The sequence below is a fragment of the Rhinolophus ferrumequinum genome, chromosome 2 (assembly GCF_004115265.2).
Source record: "Rhinolophus ferrumequinum isolate MPI-CBG mRhiFer1 chromosome 2, mRhiFer1_v1.p, whole genome shotgun sequence".
NCBI classification, from domain to species: Eukaryota; Metazoa; Chordata; class Mammalia; order Chiroptera; family Rhinolophidae; genus Rhinolophus; species Rhinolophus ferrumequinum.
The window spans coordinates 72,372,489-72,392,408 of NC_046285.1; the positions used below are offsets into that span (position 1 = coordinate 72,372,489).

At 36.0% G+C, this 19,920-nt stretch overlaps 1 protein-coding gene across 4 annotated transcripts; it reads right to left on the reverse strand.

The window, feature by feature from the left end:
- Nucleotides 1-3,733: 3,733 nt before the first annotated feature.
- Nucleotides 3,734-18,385, reverse strand: MYNN (myoneurin). Of its 4 annotated transcripts, none has more exons than XM_033088170.1 (8): nucleotides 18,253-18,385; nucleotides 17,120-17,416; nucleotides 12,551-13,344; nucleotides 11,644-11,803; nucleotides 9,610-9,788; nucleotides 8,680-8,763; nucleotides 7,408-7,494; nucleotides 3,734-5,338 (listed from the first exon to the last, which is right to left on the reverse strand). In XM_033088170.1, exons 2-8 carry the CDS (start codon nucleotides 17,383-17,385, stop codon nucleotides 5,076-5,078), a joined length of 1,833 nt encoding a protein of 610 aa, XP_032944061.1. In that variant the 5' UTR covers nucleotides 17,386-17,416; nucleotides 18,253-18,385; the 3' UTR covers nucleotides 3,734-5,075. The 4 variants fall into 4 exon arrangements, with proteins under 4 accessions (XP_032944061.1, XP_032944051.1, XP_032944068.1 ...); XM_033088160.1 differs by having other exon boundaries at nucleotides 18,159-18,377; XM_033088177.1 differs by having other exon boundaries at nucleotides 18,249-18,376.
- Between the last annotated feature and the right edge of the window lie 1,535 nt (nucleotides 18,386-19,920).

A 19,920-nucleotide genomic window follows, 5' to 3' on the forward strand; every position in this document is an offset into this window, starting at 1 on the left:
GAGGCAAAACTCCGTTTCCTTTGTACATATGAACTGTAATGAGTAAATATGCAACTATATATGTTGTTTCCTTCCATTTTCCTCTTAGCAATCATCCTTTAAGAACCAAGTCAAATACAGCCTCGTATTGCAGTGCTGCTGATCACATTATGCTCAATTTACAGTGTTTCAAATTTGAAAGCAAAAAAGCAAGAGTGGTTTATACATTTTAGATATTTGATAAAATAATCTCGTTCGCACCCCACACTCTGCTTTTCAAACTAAATAGTACTCATTATGTCTTATCTACTACTCAAACCATACACACCTGGCTCCTACTCCCAATTACCCAACGCAACGTTGTCTTTGATTGGCATCTATTTCTCTGTACCACGCGACCAGTACAAAACCACTTTTGTCTTCATGAAACTTGCACCACCTGTTCTTTTCCTGTTATCACTTTACATCGTCTTTTCTCTTTTGCTTTTCTTTAAATGCGTTTTCCCCAAGATTTTATTCTCATCATTTTATTTTCTTCTGTACCATCTCCCAGGCCTGCCTTAGTAATTCTTATCACAATACTTATTAGCCTTATGCTGCAAGATCTGTATCTCTAGTGTTCCTCTCCTGGGTTCCAGGCCCCATTTCCAAGCTGTGCTCGAGTGTTTTCACGTGGCTATGTCCCCACCAAACTCAGTCCATTCTGGTCTTCTCTTCCACTAACCCCCTCCTAACCTCCCGTCACAGTAATGGCATCATTTCAGTCAGGATCAAAACTTAGGTGTCTAAGTGGGGGCTGGCTAACTGCAAGGAACACAAACTGACTCAAGCCTGTTTTGGAAAAAGGGGATTTACACTAAGAATTTAACAGGCAAAAAAATAAAATAAAAATAAAAATAAAAATCAGTGGCATCCAGGGACAAAGAAATGAAGCATAGCTGTGCCACCTCAAGAATGGGACTGCAAAGCTAGAGACCCAGGCCACAGGGCCTCAGTTGTTTGGTTCTGCAAACCTATTTCATCTCCTTGCTCTATAGATCAGCTCTCTCTGCTAATTCATAATTTCCTTTAGACTTTGGCTTGCTTCACTGACTCTGGGCCAGTTCTAAATGATCTTTTCACTTACGTGTATACCTGTGTCAGAATTTCATAGTTCAAATTCTGGATAAAGAACCTAACTAGCTCAGGGTGGGCATGTGAGAACATGTTATAAACTTGGCTATCTAATCCCATTCCTTCAGCATGGGCTAAGGGTAGAGGTACAATTTAAAGTATGATGGTATAGAGAGCTGGGCATGCCTTGGGCTTCCTTCTCCTTCCCGTTTCATACTTTCCATTCTGCCTATCTCAGTCAGCTGTGTGCAAATTGCTTCCATCAACCATGTGGTTTGCCTATCCACTAGAACAATGGTCCTTTCTCTGTCCATTCAACTCCTTTTGACTGCTCAGCACTTCCTTTCTGCCTTCTTTCCCTGTAACACTGGACATTCTGACTTGTTTTATTGCAAGTTACATTCAAGCTTGTCTTTTCCATTTGACTGTAAACTTACAGGTGAAATTTGTTGTATTTATCTTTGTAACTTTATGTATTATTACAATAACTTTCTAGCATTTGAAATACCAGGTATTTTAATCCAAGTATCTGTTCACAACGATGGTGTTTATTGTAATATATTCTTCTTGAAACTGAATACCATATTTCTGGATGTTTACTATATTTATATAATTATCTACTTCCTTAAATAAATACACCAAATCTCTCTCGAATGAATGCATCTAGGGGTTGCAAAGGACAGAAGATCAGACCATTTTACTGTCTCAAGTAGTTAATGATCCAACAACTAAATCCCAACATTGTTCATAAGTAATGAGTAAAAATGTAGAATTCACAGAAACTGCATTAAAACACAATCTCTTTTTTACTTGGTGGTATTTCTAGCTAAGCTCTAAAGACTCAAAATCTGAGTAAAGATGGAAAGTTTTGTCAAGATCTTCATTTTATAAATGCTTGGCAAAGGAAGAACATCAAGAAATGTTTAGGATAATAGTTCTCAATGTGTGGCATACATTAAAATTGGCCGTGGGGCTTTGCCAGCATATATACCATGTTTCCCTGAAAATAACACCTAGCCGGACAATCAGTTCTAATGCGTCTTTTGGAGCAAAAATTAATATAAGACCAAGTAATACATATTATGTTATATTATACCTGGTCTTATATAAGACCCAGTATTATATTATATTAATTATATAAGACCCGGTCTTATATAAGACAAGGTATTATATATATTATATTACACCGGATCTTATTAAAATAAAATTGGGTCTTATATTAATTTTTGCTCCAAAAGACACATTACAGCAGATGGTCCAGCTAGTTCTTATTTTTGGGGAAACATGGTATTATTCTTGGATAGAGATTTTTTAAAAATGAGTACATGTACACTGTCTTTATATAAAGTACGTTTCAACTCCTCACTTGCACAATTTCTGTAGAAATGAAAAATACAGAAAAGAGATAAACTACTGTTGCAATAGAACTCATAGAACCTTTTCTTTTGGAGTCAAATGTGCTACTGTTGTGCTATAAGTTCCTAGAAACTTTTCTCTTGAAACAAATAAAACAATTTTCTAAAATTTATCAAAATCATCTTATGAAGTTAAACGTAAAACAAATACCATTTAAAAACAGCAAAAAATCATTTATATATATAATCTATGATTTCTTTTTAAAAAGTCTAATGTCTAACAAATACAGTAGGAAAAACATACAAGTATAAAACAAAATTTAGAAAACAATTTGTTTCTCAGTAAGATCTTCAGCATCCTAAACACTTTCAAAAAACTTAGGTCGATTCTTAATTATTTAAGTATCACTTTCTCAAAACACTGCATTATAACAAATATATTTAAAGATGGCCTTAACTAAAATGATAATTATGAGTGTTAGAATGATACCAGATACAACTAAAATATATGCATATTATGATAAAGAATAGGATGGCATTATGCGAAGAATGACAAGATATGATATTCAGTCTTCAGTCTTGCTTTACCTGTCATTCTGGAAGAGCATCAAGCCATGTTAATTTAAAATAAAATTATTGTAAATAATTTCTAGTTAAGAACCAGGTGTGATGAAGAAAAGCACAGTAAATCAACCTTAGGCACTCCAATACAATAATACTAAAAATAAATTTGAAGGCTATTCTATACAAAGGCAAAATGCTAATTATCATCATATTAGAGGAAATTTGGTAACTACTGCTCTCATAGAATTATGACATCACTGTAGTAGTTTTAAAAAGAAATTTTGTTCATTAGATGCTTGGATTAATGAAGATGTGAATTAAATATAACCTCTTCATTTCAGCAGACTTCTTAAAGAGGCTGAGTCTTTTAGTTTTCTTTAATTTCATCACATTCCAATAAATTGCTATTAAATTTTAGCCAGAATAGATTAGTTGAACATTTTATAACTATAAATTGTATTTAAACCCAGTGTATTAATACACATGCATAATTAGATTTCTTATATAAATAATACTGTGTTTGATGGAAATACAAGGCAATATTTCAAACTATTCAATTAAGTCTATCCCACTGGTGGCAATTTATTGTGAAAATGTTGAGAGTGCTGTGACATGGTGACGATTTCTCTAGTTTGTAAGAATTATGTAGTTTTATTATGTCCTCTAGTTGGCTCCTATGACTAGGATCCCAGAGAAAATACAATTAAAGAAATCAATACCAATAGAAAATACATTAACTTTATTACAGGTGTAGTTTAACACAAAAAACAAGTCATAACTAATGCATGGCAGAAATTAGAGTCACCGTGGAGTTTGATCAGCAGTAGAAATGCCTTTGTGGAACTGATAATTTAATGTCCAAAGATCAGGCAGTAAAATAAATCAGTCTGTGGGAAAAGTGGGATGGGAAAATACCAGAACAATACTGAATTTTCTACGTTCATTAGGAAGGAAAAGGACTACTGTGAAACTACAACAACAACAAAATGTGGTATAATTTATAAAATTTTAAAACTCAAAATTTATAGAAAACATAAATATAAAATGTTTAATAAATTGGCTTTCTGATAACTCAAAAGTTTACTTGTAACTGAAATTAATTTCTTAAATCTATGTAATGTATCAAATTCAGAAGCCAAGTGATTCATGGTATGCATTAAATTTATATTTAGAATATACTTATATTTAAAATATTAAATTTTTAGAATTTAATATTTTAAAAAGTGCATGACAGGTATAAGAGAGGCTTATGAAAATTTTTAGAAACTTCGTATATTTTCCTCATCTTCAGTAATCTAGAAAACTGATCAAATTTTGAAACTGTCTTTTAACAAAGTAAAAACACCAAATATCTATTTAAATTCATGTTGAAAATGTAGTTTCAGATAACCCAAATCAAAAGTACTGACCACTAGTTTTCTCCAGAATATTGAGTTCTAAATTTTTATATACTTTTACCTTGTAAGAGAAACACATCTTTTTGTTTCATTAGAAAAGTTACCTTCAATGAAGTATATCAATAGCGAAATAGCACAATTCTTATTCAGTACCTAAATTTTCTTAGGCAGAAATATGAAATTTTATATTTTCCCTCATAGTTTACATATTGTTCTACGGGGCTTGGTAACAGCAACACTCTTGGACTGATACCATCATGGATTTTGCTTCAATTTTGAGGGGAAGAAAAATTTTAAATGCCACAGGTCAAAACTGAATTGTATGAACTTACAGGTTCCACTTTTAATAAATGAAAGACAATTGTAAAACGCAAAATAAAAATGGAATTAAGGCAGCTCTAAGAGAAAATCAAACGTAACCACCTAAAATAGTGCTACTGTAGTATAATTCGTTCCTTAAAAAGCTGTGTGTATAATCTAGACATAAAAGCCAAAAATCAAAACAGGCATTGCACAATTATGATGCAGCAGCAGGTGCTTTTACTTCAGTGAATGAAAAATAATGGTCACAACTCAAATGAACGGTAATTTGAGTATATGCACTTTACCAGAAATATTTATGTTTACTACCAGAGATGTCTTAGCAAGTCCATAAATCCTCACAAAGTCAGTACAATTGCTGTAAAAAAATCAATTGTGGTTCTGAATATCCATTCACTGTTGACCTCAACAATGTATCCGATGTAGGAGACTGATTATCTGTGACAGGCAGAAGCACGTGGTGATCCTCAGTCCCAAGCGGAAGAGCTAGTGGTAAAGTCATATCAGAAGGCTTCACATCCAAAGTTTCTGATAAAGGGCTTTTTTGTATGGAATCTTGTTCACTCAAGGGATGATCCTCTACACTAGAATCTAGAATTTTATCTGCCCCTGAAATGGAAGGGGAAAAAAATCTGTACTATCTTTAAAAAACAAAACAAAAACCTTGAGGTAGAATCTTACCATTCCCAGAACTTGCACTCCAACCACCACACCTTTTACTCATGCTGTTTCTCTTTGCTGATTTGCCCTCCTCATTACCTATACAAATCCAACATGGACCTCCAGACTAGGTTCAAGCACCAGCTCCATTATAAAAATGGGCTTAATTATTCTAGACCAGGGTGAACTGTTTCTCATCTGTTTTGTCACTCATTGCTCATTGTTTCATATAGTGCCTTGTGATATCTGCCCCCCCACCTTTCTTTTGCCTCCCTCCCCCCACACACACACTCCAGTTCAAGCCCTTATTTCTCAGTCTAGTTGTGTAGGACACAGCTCCCTGGCCCATGCTGGTATTATGAGCCTTGCGCTCCCCTCCCGGCTGAGGCAGTCTGTTGCCAGTTGTCAGTCATCAGCTCAGTCATCAGCTCACGGCAGTTCTCACCGGCTGCTGGCCACTCATGCTGGCCACTGGCCGTTCAAGGCAGCCCACGGTAGCCCAGCTCCAGGGAGAGCCGTTGTTCACAGTCTTAGCTGTAGAGGGCGCAGCTCACTGGCCCATGTGAGAATCGAACTGGTAACCTCCACGTTAGGAGCACAGCTCTCCAACCACCTGAGCCACTGGGCTGGCCCTCTCTCTCTCTCATCGCTCTTTAGCACTCAGGTATGCCCTGGATTTACAGTTACCAGACCGTAAATTCCTTAAGGGTAAATGTCAAGTTACACTTCTCTAATTTCTTCAAAGCACCCAATAGTGCTATACACTTAATACTCTATTTGTTCACTGACTGTATTAATGAGTTGTTCATACTATTCTCTAAGTTCAAGTTCAGAGGTATGGCACTTTCATATATTTTCAGAGATGACAAATTCTGCTCTACTTAAGGGAATAATTATCACACTAACACCTTCAAATTTTCCACCAGCTTTACTATACTCCTGACACTGCAAAGTACTGACATTTCAATCTCACTGTCATCATTAAACAAAACTGTGATTTTCTTTCATAAAATTGTAATTCTCTCTGTTCTTGCAGACTTTTCAGTTCAACCAGCCAAGAATATAGCCTGCGCTTTCCTCATCCCAGCGATTCTCTTCACAGTGTCCTTTATGTTTGGAATGAACCCTTCCTTTCCTATCTCCATGCTCTGAACTCTTTTCCATCCTGCAAATTCTCTAGGATTAAGACTTTCAATACTCGTCTCAGAAGTACTTAATCTCTTCTTCAGCACTTCTGTGTCTCTATTATATCCTACATTTTGTCTTGTAATCATATTTATGTAGATTTCTGTTCTCCCACACCAGATTGTAAATTCTTGGAGGATTAGGACTATTCCTTATTCAACTTCGTATACCCTGCAGTTATGTGTACTCTAGAGGTGTTTAATAACTGTTTGTTGAATTAATGATTCAATACAATTTTCAGATGTTACTAATTAAATCTTTATATTTATATTTACTTACTATCAAAGACTTACTATCCTCTCTTCACAAACTTAAAGAAGTTTGTTCCTAATCGTGATGGAAGAAAATGGTAAACACAATGAAACTTTTTCAAGGATTCATTTTAAGTAACGGACTTAAAATGTTGTAGTCTGGCTTTCTATTTCTATATATGACAACATTTTGGGACTACCCGTTTCCTTATTTCCTCTGATATATTTCTGGACTAGTGTTCACGATGCCCCTTTCTTCATATAACCACAGTAAACTCTAGGCAACCCAGACTCTGCTATGGGGAACAGTGTTACACAGTTTGCCTATACAGTCCTTCATTTTTGAAACTGTTCATAAATCAGATATTTAAAGGACAAAATATTTCAAGTATTATTTATTAGAGGGTCAATATGAAAAGAAATTCACAGTGAACTTAGGTGCAAATTATAAAACTACCTTCCTCATATGTATATCTAATTTTTAAAAAATCTAATTTAAACTGTTATAATGTGCATCTCAACATTTTAAGAAATAGCACCAACATGAGAGCCCCAAATTTTTTAAGAAACATAAGCATTTACCAGAATGGACTTTTGTTTTGTGCTTCTTTAAATTTTTAATATCTGTGTAAGAATTTCCACATAATTCACAGATAAATGGTCTTTCTCCTGAAAAACAAGTTAAAAAGTTTAAAACCTCAATATTTTGGAAGTTAACTAAGACAAAAATATCAACATTTATGAACACATTGCAAACATTACTATACTGTTTAGATTTAGTTTCAAATTACCATTGTAATCACTTGGTATTAATATAGTGAAATGAAAACTTCTATATACATTGGTACTCCTTTACTTTACATAAAGTACATAAAGTATTGCCATTTCAGGGAAAATCGAGCATTTTCATTAACAAATTTTAAACTAAAAAAATAATACTTTTATTTCTATCAGACATTTAGTGAGTGCCAGTTATATGCCAGACCCGGATGAGAGATACACTGTGTTTCCCCGAAAACAAGACCTAACCGGAAAAGCCCTAGCATGATTTTTCAGGATGACATCCCCTGAACATAAGCCCTAATGCATCTTTTGGAACAAAAATTAATATAAGACCCAGTCTTATTTTGGGGGAAACACGGTACCTGGGGGCTGGGGGGCAGCATAATTACAGTTTCTGCTCTCAGGTGGCTTACAAATTAGAAAATCCTTAAAAAATACTGACAGAATAAAATGCTACAACATAATTCTGTTGAAATAAGAACAATGCTTTATAATGCAAACTAAAGAGCATGAGAATACAGAAGTTGCCAATAAATTTATCAAATGTCTCCTAGGTGCTCATACTATTCTAGATAGGAATTATGAGGAATAATTTTTAAAAAGAAAAAGTCAGAACAGCGTATTTTCAAAGTGGCATTTTCCTGTTTAAAACTTTTTTTACCTTCAATATTTTCTTCATACTACTTATTACTTTATAATAAACATATCAATATTAAAATTTATTCCTAAAACTTGCATACTGAACACTGTTAAAAATATCTAATATTATCTTATTATCTTTTCCTTTTCATTTCTTCCTATATCTGTGCAATTTAATCCAAATCATTTTTAAAAACTATTGATAATCTGGCATATTTCTTAGAAAATCTACAAAATTCTCAACCAAATTTAATTCACACTCCAAACAACTAAAAAAACTAAAGAAGCAAATAGAAAGTTGATATTATACATTAAAATATTGCTATAGAGTGTGACTAGATACCATATAGTCCATAATGGTTTAAAAGTCAAGGTTTACATAAAAAGAAATTAGAGAGAACAAAAAATAATACGTTCTCCCTAAACACAGACCTGTATGGGATCGAAAGTGTTTGTTGAGTTCTCCTGAGGAAATAAAACTTTTCCCACAAATACCACATATGTATGGTTTTTCACCTAGATGGAAAATAAAAGATAGCGAAGTGGTGTACTATACCAATATAATATTTATCAATTACAATATCTAAGTAAGCTGTTCTAAAATATTAAATTAAAACCTCTTTATGTTCAGAGGTATTTTCAGTGTGATCCAACCTAAATGAATATTAGTAATTATTTTACACTGTTCATGTAACCTGATGCTTTTAATATTATAAAACTTTATTTCTGCAAATGTCCTTCTAGTTGGGCAAGAAGTTTGATTTTTATATGATTAAAAACATGTACATTCATTGATCCGTATTTCAATTCTTGCTGTCTACTATATTACTAAAGATGAATAAAGTCATTTAGAATAGATCTATTAAAAATGTACCTTACAAAAAAACTAGAATCTTTGAATAGAATTTTTCAAAACTGATACTTAGCATTTGAAGTATCTGTTTAATTTGCAGTATCTGTTTAATTAGAATGTCTGTATGAAAAGTCCTAAGAAGTTATAATAAAATCAGTGTTCTACCCAAACCCACCCCCACCCCTTAATTTCATTCCATAGTTTTATCTAAGGAAAATGAAACTTCAAGAGGCTAGGAATTTGTCTAAGGTCATAAAACATGTCTCAAATTTATACACTATCAAAATTAAGTTACATGACTAAAAATTTCACCCACCATGTATTTCACCTACTAGAAATAAGTCTGTTTTTAAATCTAATATATATCTGAAAATCCTAAAAAGTTTCAAGAAGCACAAACACAACAGATATATAACTACAAAGTCTGCAATATACTTTCTATAAAGGCTTAACTTCTTTTTCTTACAACTTTCCTTATTTTAAGCAGTCTCTCCATGTCAAATTCTTACCTGTGTGTTTTCGAGAATGAGTGATAAGAGAACTAGAGACAGCAAATGCCTTCCCACAAGTATCACAGACATAAGGCTTCTCTCCAGTATGCCTACGCACGTGATAGGTCAGTGTGCTGGCCTGGGCAAATCTCTGTCCACACCTATCACAAACATATGGCTTCTCTCCACTATGCTTCCTGTTAGTAAGTAAATATAAAGTTTTATGTTGGTAAGTAAAACAATTTGGAGGTCAATCTATATAGCAAGCATTTTTCACACGATATTTTATTTCATTTCATCTTAACAGATCTAGCATATGTATTTAAAACCAAGTTTCAATGTATACAGTCAAAACGAAATGTTTTGGTTGTTATAAAAACATTAGTTCTGAGACCAGTTCCAAAAGTTTTGCCATCATCTTTATATGGTTGTCAAGTGCATCCCTAATACTGCAGGCAATTATGTTTGCTTGTGCATTCACTCACTCCTCACATCTCTTCCCTCAAACTTCCAGCACCTCCTCACCCATCCTCTCGTAGCTGATGTCCTTGCTTCCGGTTTCACTGAGAAAAATTTAAGCAATCAGAAAACTCCTATCACCACAACTCTACCTAGACATCTGTACCTATAGATTTTGCTTTCCTTCTTGTTAATTCTGAGGGTGACAGTTCATCTGAATCCAACTACTCCCATTTTGTATACTTAAGACACTATCCCCTTGCCTACTCTGTCATACCACTCCTGCAATTTCCTCCATTCTCCATCACCCATTTTTCCCACCCCATTGGATTGTAGCATACAAATATACTGATGTCTCCCACCTTAAAAAAAAAAAACACAAAATACAGACCCTTGACTTCACTTGCTCCTTCATTTTTCTGCTCCTGCTTACCAAAACCTTGAATTTTCAACTGTTCTACTTTCACTTCTTCTCTCTTCTCGCCTCTGCTAAAACACTGCTTTCGTCAAGAGCACTGCCGACTTCTCACTTTGCTAAATCCAAGTCAATTCTCAGTCTTCATCTCCTTGGCATCAGAGTTTGACACAGCTGATCGTTCCCTTCTGGAATCATTTCCTTCACTTGGATTCCAAGGCAACCCACTCTTTTGGTTTTTCTCCTGGATTGGCTGCTCCTTCCCAGTCATCTCTGCTGGTTCTTGCCCATCTCCCAGAACGCTTAATTAGAACGCCCATGACTCAGTCCTTTGATCTCTTTTCTATCCATATTCACTCTCTTGGTGACCTCATCCAGTGTTACGGCTTTGAATATTATCTGTATGTTGATGACCCCCAAATTTATATCTTTAGCTCAAAGCAGCCCCCTTAACTCCAGATGTACAGACCCAACCGTCTATTGTGTATCTCCACTGAGATGTCCACCAGTCATCTCAAATTTAACATTCAGAACTCCGACGACTCCAGTACTCCTGCTTAAACTGCTCTATCCACAAAATTTCTCCATTTCAGTTAATGGTAACACCATCTTTTCAGGTGGCCAGGCTCAAAACCTCAAAATTATCTTTGATTTTACTCTTTCATATGCCCCATCCAATCTACAGGAAATTCTGTTTGTCCTACATTTAACAATATGTCCAGAATCCGACTAATACTTATCTTTTCCATTGCTACCACTCTGGCGGAACCAACATCACTTTTACTTGTGTTTTATCTAGAACTTCCTAACTGGTAACTTTACTTCCAGTCTGTGACCCTACAATCTTTTCCTAGTATAGCAGCCAGAGTCATCCTTTGAAGAGGCAAACAAGATCACATCACTTATTTCTCAATCTCAGGAGTGAAAGCTTTATAATGGCCTACAAATCCTTACACCACCTGGATGCCTTATCACCATTCTGATCTTACTTCCCTCACTCACTTATTCCCCTCCAGTCCCCATGGCCTCCCTCCTCATGGTTCCTTGACTGTGCTGAGAATATCGTATGGTGGAACCACAATTGGAACGCTGTCCTGAATTCTAATACAGTAGTCTATTCATAAGACTATGATGAATGCCAGACTCAGAGATCAAACAATTCTTGTTTTTGTTTTTACCTTGCATGAATCTTGAGATTGCTAGAAGTTGCAAATTGTAAATTGCATACATCACATTTATAGGGTTTTTCCTCACCATGATGCATGCGACTATGGAAGACTAACTGGCATTTCTGAGCAAATCCTTTATCACACAATTCACATTTGTATGGCTTCTCACCTAAAAGAAGTAGTAAATAAAATCTATGTTTAGAAACAAATATTCTGTTTTAGTTGCTTAAGCCATATAAGCTTTCACAAGAGTTCCTCAACAGTACTAGTTTCAGTATTCAGAAAATGTTAATTGCTAGAAAAAAACAAATAGGATCTCTTCTTCCTGATTGACTATTGAAAACACTGGTAGAGTTAAAAGAAACGAGTGTTTCTCAATTTGTAACCGTGGAAAGTCATCAATGAGAGAATACACATTGCATCTTAAAAAGTACAAACCTAAGTGCACCAATAAAGGTAAATGTAGAAGCTGAGGAAGGAATGTATATGTAATGCTAACATGTTCTAGAAGTCAACAAAGTCTAGGAAGCAGGTAGTGAGATATGTTGGCAAAATCTGAGAATTGGCCTGGGTTGTAATTCTTTTACTCTTCACCAATTTTAAAGTCTTTCTCTGTTAAATAGTAAGCTAGAACCAAATTTATGCTTATTTTAACTATGACAGAAAATGGTATAAAGAGCTCATGTATTAAGACTTTAGAGTACCGATCACAATAAAACAGCCATTAAATACTGGGTCACAATTACAAAGAAATTTTCAACAGTCTAAGACCCTAAATTCTACTATGAATACAAGTATGTATCAAATTTTGGTCACAAATAGTCAACATTGTATATTATTAATATCTTCTCTAGAAAAGTATTATTATTTCAGTCACAGTATAACAACAATTATATCTCTCACAAACTAGTCTTACCTGTGTGAGTTCTTACATGCGTTTTCAGCTGGTTACACTGGGTAAATGCCTTTCCACACAAGTGGCAAACATAAGGTTTGACGCCTTTATGTATTCTCATGTGCCTTCTCAAGCTGCTGGCTTCTGAAAACATTTTCCCACATGTGTTACACATTGGCTTGGCCTTGGAATACCTCTGATCCAGCTCTTCCCCAGAGCTTTCCAGCTCATAAGAGTTCTTGACACTGGCTATATTAGACATAGAGTGTTCTTTCAGAGCACAGTTTGGCTGTGATTTTCCACGTTTCCGTTTCACTGTAACAGTTTGCACAATATCTTGTGCTGGAAAAGTATTTTCCACAACTGATGTCAACTCGAGTTCTGAATTATCATTTCTTTGTGCAACCTGTTCTATCACAGGTGTGGATAATTTAGTTGCATCTAGGAATAATTCAACAGATGCATTCTCTAAAATGTCACTGGGATATTGCACTGTTTTATTCTGCCCTGTTTTCTGGGAGTTGAAAGCCTTCTTTTTCCTTTTAGTTTGAGATGACTTCTTTGCTAAAGCCACTTGTTTAGGATTTGCCTGAACTAAATCTGCAGACACTTCTGATTTCTCCCGACTGTTATAATCTCGTAGAGTAAGAAGACAAGTCTGTTGATTCAATTCAATGTTTCCAGTAATACTAGATATCTCTGTAGAAGAGGGATTAGCAATAAAAGCAAAATCTTCCATCTTTATTTTACATTTAGTGACCACCTCTTCCACTTTGAGATAGTCAGCAGCCTGATGAATTTCTTTAACATTCCAACTGTAAGGAAAGAAGGCTAAATTACAATATTCTGATCAAAGAAAAACTGTTTTTGAAACAGAGCTGCACATATATTTCAAAATCTTTTAAAGACCTAACGAAGCAGAATGATGAAAAAGGCATATCTAAAAGAAATAACAAATTTACAAAATTCATTCATTCACTCACAATAATGTTTAGGCAAAAATTCCCCTTCACAGAACTTGAAAAGATGAAGAATAATGGTTACTCACAACTACCTATGTACTTACTACAGACAAATAAAATGTTCAAGTTTCTACCTGTTTTAAAAAACACTTGGAACACAAATGTACTACGGGCAACTTACTGCCTCTTCCCATTCATCCTGAGACCTCTTCAGATATCAACCAATGTTTCTGGACTGGCAACAGGAAGAGTCTAAAAATCGTGTTTCCTATTGTCCTCCTCTGCTCCCCTCCCTCTGTGAGGGACTTTAATGGTGCTTCTCAAACTTTTCTATGCATGTGAATCATCAAGAGATCTTGTTAAATGTGAGATTCACTAATTCTGTGGTGAATATCTGCATTTCTACCACACTTCCCGGTGATGCCAATGTCGCTGGTCCATCATCACTTGCAGGAACAAGGTTTTAGAATGTGCTAAGCTCTCTCTTGCAACCCTCCCACTTTTGTGTGTGTGTGTGTGTGTGTGTGTGTGTGTGATATCAACCAAAGTTAACTGGAGAGTTTGTCATATTAGAATTATAGAGAACAACTTAAGTCACCTGTTCAACATTCCAGTCAATGTTTACTGAGCATCTACCACGTGTAGTACTAAGAGGGATATTAAGAAACATCAAACGGTCCCTGTGCTCCAGAAGTTTACAACGTAGGGAAACGCTGATTAGCACTGGCTCTCACCATACTTTGGATGCTTCAATCTTCAGCTGTAAAATCAGCGAGTTGAGTTGCTATTCACACTAAAAATATGACCCTTTTAATTAGTGAGGACAGGGACACACACACACCCCTCTCTCATTCAAGTAACCTTCCTACTTGCCATTTTCCCCACATATTCAATTTTCCAGGAAAAAATATCTCTTTTCACTATTCATCATATGTATGAACCAGAAAAGGGTTTTAATCATAGCTAATAATATATAGTGCTACTAATGCATCTTTATTAAAAAAGGAGTAAAATTTGAAATGAAATAAAAAATAACCAGTGTCATGAATCTTTCAGGTCATTTAAAGTATACATATATATATATACACACTATAGTATCTATAAATCTCTACCCATTTTCTCATCTAGTTAAACCTGCTTTGCCTCAAGTACCACCTGTGTTTCCTCTTTTTAAATTTAGCATTACAATGGCTTTTAAAAATTTATCTTTTATTATAAACATAATCATTTTCAGCTGATTCTCGATTAGATTTATAGGCTAGTTTGGAAACCTAAACACCAGTTTAAGGAACATTTTATTCTCTAGGAAAATTCATCCCAAGTTCCTAAACATATTACAAATAAACTTTTGGAACATAATCTGTTCTTTCCCCTAGATAAGGAAACATTACTTAAGATATTCTTTTCTTATGGCCCTTGCCTTAATTTTGGAAGATATATAATAAATGATCTCTGTAAAAAAGTTACTTCTCTATCTGCAAAGATATAGCACAAATGTCCAAGATATAAATACAATCTTATTCATCTTTTGTATGTTTCTTCCATGTATATAGCATTATCATTCTCTAAAAACATTACGTTTCTCCTTAAGCATTTTTATTAATTGTTACATAATCTATTAAGTTACAATAAATGAGCCACCACTAGAATGAAAGCCAAATTTACTCTATCACTTTTTATATACTTAGGTCTCAAATTATAATTGTGCTTAGTGCTCCATAAAATGAACCATCAAACAGAAAACAAGGTCAGGTAGTCTTTAATATAAACTAGCATTGATTCACACACTAATTAACTGTTCAGTACTAAAACAGCAATCCATATAAATTACTTATCTATTTCATAGGCAGCCTATAATCTGTTACAGTTAAAAAAACCGATCAGCATTTGTTTATGACAATAAATGATCTGCTTTTGTTTATAAGCATGAAGTTACAGTGCATGAAAACTTGCTTTTACCTTTTGAACAGTCATTGAAAGTCATTTAATTACAAACTGCAGATATATGGGTGGCTAAAGAAATAACTTTTCCTAGATCATAGTGTTAGAACTAAAATTTGGCCAAGGTAATCTGTCTGGCTCTTGGGTCTACTTAATTCTCTTATTATTTTGTTTTCTTAATCACTAAATCACAGACTTTCTATTTTTGGTATAAATCTTCTATTTGTGGCTGGGCTCAATTATCTCCCCAGAAAAGATATGTACCAAAAAAGACTGAGCAAAACATCTGGCTCTTCTTCACATTGGTTCTTTGCATGAAAGCTCAAAGTAAGATGCTCCTCATTGTGTTGAGATCAACTCAAGACTTTCCCAGCGAAGTTAATTGAGAAAGTGAAAAAACTATATTGAAGAGCAACCAAAATTTACTGGTTTTGTGGTTATTTTATATTAAGTATTCTGAATTTTTAATCAGTCACTTGGTATAGTCAACTATTCAGTAAATTTAAATAATTTATCATGTGAGATTAATCTATGACACTGCTCCGTTCCTTTAATCAACTTATACAGAATCGATTCAAAGATTGCATTACACCCTTTAAAAAATAATTACAAAACAGCATGTTTGCTTTTCAAAAGTAATAAGGAACATCATGATTCTAGGTTTTTAAAGATGAATTATTTCCATGATAAGCTGCAGTGTAAAAGGGAGGGAAGGATTTTGCTTAATGTGTATGTACCTATATCTTAGAGATCATCTGGAAAAGAATGAAAGAATATTTATCAAAATGTTAACAGTGGTTATCAGTAGGTGGCAGAATTTCAGGTGTTTCCTTTATGTCTTTTTCTAATTTTTCTCCAAGAAATGTGGAATTAATGGGGAGAGGAGGGTATAGAAGAGAATATAAAGGAAACTAATGTTCATTGGGAGATGGGCCTTCAAGTAAATCCTTAAACTTAAAAGTAAGCTAATTATATAGTTCATTATGTGTGGGAAACATAGTGCCTGCATTCTCAGATTCCTCAGAACCTACTTCTTGTTAGTGCAGTGACAGCATTAAGCATCTTAGAGAAGCATTCTAACATCTTGAACCTAACTTAAACATTAGTATTTGGTAACTTTAGAGAGATAACAGGGGTCACTGCCATTTACACTCCAATGACATTATTTTCCTGAATCAAAATCAGGAAGAGGTCCTGAAAATTGCTATTCATAGTTCCAACTATAAGTAGCACTATTAAATGAACACAGAGGTTTTTCCTTTGTTCTCCCCTCCACACTCCCTCACCCCAAACACCTTATGAGGAAGGGGACAGAGAGTGAGGGGGAGAGAAGACCAGAGGAATATAAAGATCAAGAAGCAGGGGAAACTGGAATTTACTTAGAATTCATTGTGTTTGATCTCCACATTTACGTAACTGAAATCACAGACTTTGTTTCAGTAGGTAAATCAAATGTATGAGAAAACAAGGCTTTACTGGTATTAACATCTGTTCTTTTGGTGCTTAAAACTGTGGTCTGTTCATCCCAAATCAGTGATATTGACTCCTTAAAATAAATCAACAAAAAGAAAATAGTAATACTGCCCATCAATATTTGAAGACTCTGAGTTCAGAGGTTGAAAAACCTCCTTTGGCTCCAAAGACTATTGACCAGCTTTTGTAAGTGTAAATAAAATGTGTACTTTACCTGTCAAGATTTAAAGTTCCCGTGTATATAAACTCCAACAGTTTCTTAAATCCATCAGCCTTCACCTGACTCTGATCAAGAAAGACATTGTTCTCAGAAGTGCTTCTGTAGATCGCACCAAAATACTCACTGAACGACGCAAGCACGTTCCTGTGAGCTTTAAACTGGAATTCCCCAATCACTATGGTGCAGTCGCAAAGAAACCCTGCTTCCCGTTGTTTGTTCAGTCTCTCTAAAAGGTGCTCACAGTGGTGCGAATACTGCATTTTGGTATCAGAATGGAATTTTACTCTTGTTCTAAAAGACAAAAAGAAATAGTAATCAGTAACCCTAACTTTCCATCTAACGTTTCACCCAAGGGGAGAAGGGACATACCGGTAGGACGTAACATAAACAAGAATAACAGTTCTGATTTTATCCCGCCTCCCACCCCCGAAAAAATTCTTATCAAACAGATATGGTTAAAAATGCTGAAGAGAAAAGAAGAGTGCTTTTCTGTCTCTGTTTCATCTGGGCCGATTAACACAATCCTTCGGACACCTCAATAAATAGCGATGAGTGAAAACACTTCCACAAGCTGAAAAAAGCATTGCAAAATTTCGTGCTTTGGCACCAATTGAACCTTCAGACTTTCAAGCTCAGTAGGCATACAGATGTTAAGAAAAACAAAAGATTCCTCGGGACACATGGAGGAAAAACACGGTACAAGTTGAAGACTGCTCTCAGATCACCGAAACCTGTTAGCTTCTGCGGTGCACACAGTTGCTTCAAAACGCGAGGCGTGTGTCCAGGGGACGGAGGATGAACAGGGCCAAAGGCTGTCAAAGGTTCCGTCCCTCGCCCCCCCTCACCTTCCCCTTCTCCACTAGAGGTGGCATCGGAGAGTGGCAACCAAAGCCAGTCTCTCCTGGCTTCTGCCGCCCTGCCCTTCTCCCAGCTCCAGCTCCTACTCCCCCGAACTCCCACAGCAGAGCCTGTAGCCAAGGCCAACACCAGGGCTGCCTCGCACAAGCTTTCCACGTTAACACCTTCGCCCGACCTGAGCTCGAACGTCATGGTGCGCGCCCCACAATGGCCCAGGGTCTGGAGAGTGCCGGGATAGCGCGCTGGGAGCCAAGACAGAACTCACTTACAACAATCCAACGGGGATCACAATTTCCTCACTCTCTCTCCGCCATCTTGGGAGGACGTCACCGCGCCACGCTCCTCCTCTCCTTTACTCCACGAAGACGTCACATCCGGCTCCGCATCCAGAGGTAACGCTGGAGGCTCTAGGATCGTGGAGGTCCAGCACCAGTCTGGGCTGAACAGACTGGCCCACTCAGACACTGCACTCGCTAGCATGCCAAGCACCCTCTCTCCCCCCAAAATCACGAGCGTCAAAGATACGAGCCCTAAGGGCTCGCTCACAGCGCCGCGCCTGTGTTCCTCATTCTCAGCATTCTGATCGCCCGACAGTCGGCGTCTCGCGCTCGGCCCGCATTTTGGGCCCAGGACGGGTAGCGCTGCATCGCAGGCCTCTTTCCAAGAGCCAAATTGCGCACTGCATCCTGGGGCTTGTAGTTGCTTGTCTTCTCCCATTATCCTTCCCTTCCTCAGGACCCCACGAGTGGAAACAGCTGCACGTGTACTCGGGCTCTCCGCCGTGGGGAATTTTTGAGTTGAGACTGATCACCCCTTTTTAGTTTACATGTCCGAAAGCTCTTGGGATTCCCTGGGTTTTGTTTGCATCAGCCAACTATAGCCATGTTTCCAGGATACTCTTACCTGGTGACAGACCTCTAATGAACTAAAGCGGAGCAAAGCTATAGAGCAAACTGGGCATGCGCAACATTGGAGAAAGGCGGTCATTATACCGAAAAGGTTCTGAGTCTGAGCTCGAAAAATTTTAATACAATTATTTACAATGAATTCAGGTCTTGTACGGTGAAGGAAAGGGACGCCAGTTAGCTGCGTAATATACAAAAGGCGCAGGAACAATAAGATAAGCAGTGTTATGTTAGGGTGGATTCTTCCCTAGTGCCCGCGGACAGCATAAATTTCAGAAAACCAAAACTTCAACATTTTTTATTGATAGAAGTTATGTCAGGATCATAGAAAATTTACTCGCGACTTTATTTTAAAGGACAGTCTCAACTTGAATTTATTCGTTTTTATTCGTTTCTTCTTTCCTGAGATTTTTTTCCAACCAGATTCTGTTTGCTCTTTTTATAACTTATTTCTGACTACTCAGTAAGAACCACATTTGTGCATAAAACCGTTGTTTATTTATAACGAAAACATTTGAGGCTCGTTCTTTCTTGATTTCATATTTCTGAGTTTTCTTTCTGATCCCAGTTTTATTTTTTGTCGGAACCCTTTTAAGTAATTTATTAATTCAGAAATACAAATTTATGAGTACTAGGTGCCAAGCATATACTAGGTGCTAAGTATATAGAATAAGAATAAAGCGTGGTCTCTAGCGTTTAGAGAAATCTGCAATTTCAAGGGAAAACTAATGGAGAATCAAATGACTTGTAATACAGAGTGCTCAGGAGGACACAGGCTGAGTTTTTACACTATTTGATACCCCCTTCCAGGCTGTACATCACATTTTTCCAGTATCAGGTTGTAAGTTGAACTCAAAAAAATTTTTAATTCTGGAACACTTCTTGCACATGGCAAGCCGTCAATAAAAACATTTGGTGAAGAAATAAAATACCACCCACACTGAAAGTTCAATTTTCCAAGGGTTGGCAAGTTATTATCAAGATTATATCTTTTAAAATGCCAGAATTAATTTTAAGAAAGAAAACAAAGCC

What these genes read in the sequence shown, in the direction of transcription:
- MYNN (XM_033088160.1), bottom strand. An exon ending in AATCTCAAGATTCATGCAAG is followed by an intron (nt 9,789 to 11,643) that starts GTAAAAACAAAA and finishes ACTTACTAACAG; the next exon opens with GAAGCATAGTGGAGAGAAGC. An exon ending in ACACTTTCGATCCCATACAG is followed by an intron (nt 7,495 to 8,679) that starts GTCTGTGTTTAG and finishes CTTGTTTTTCAG; the next exon opens with GAGAAAGACCATTTATCTGT.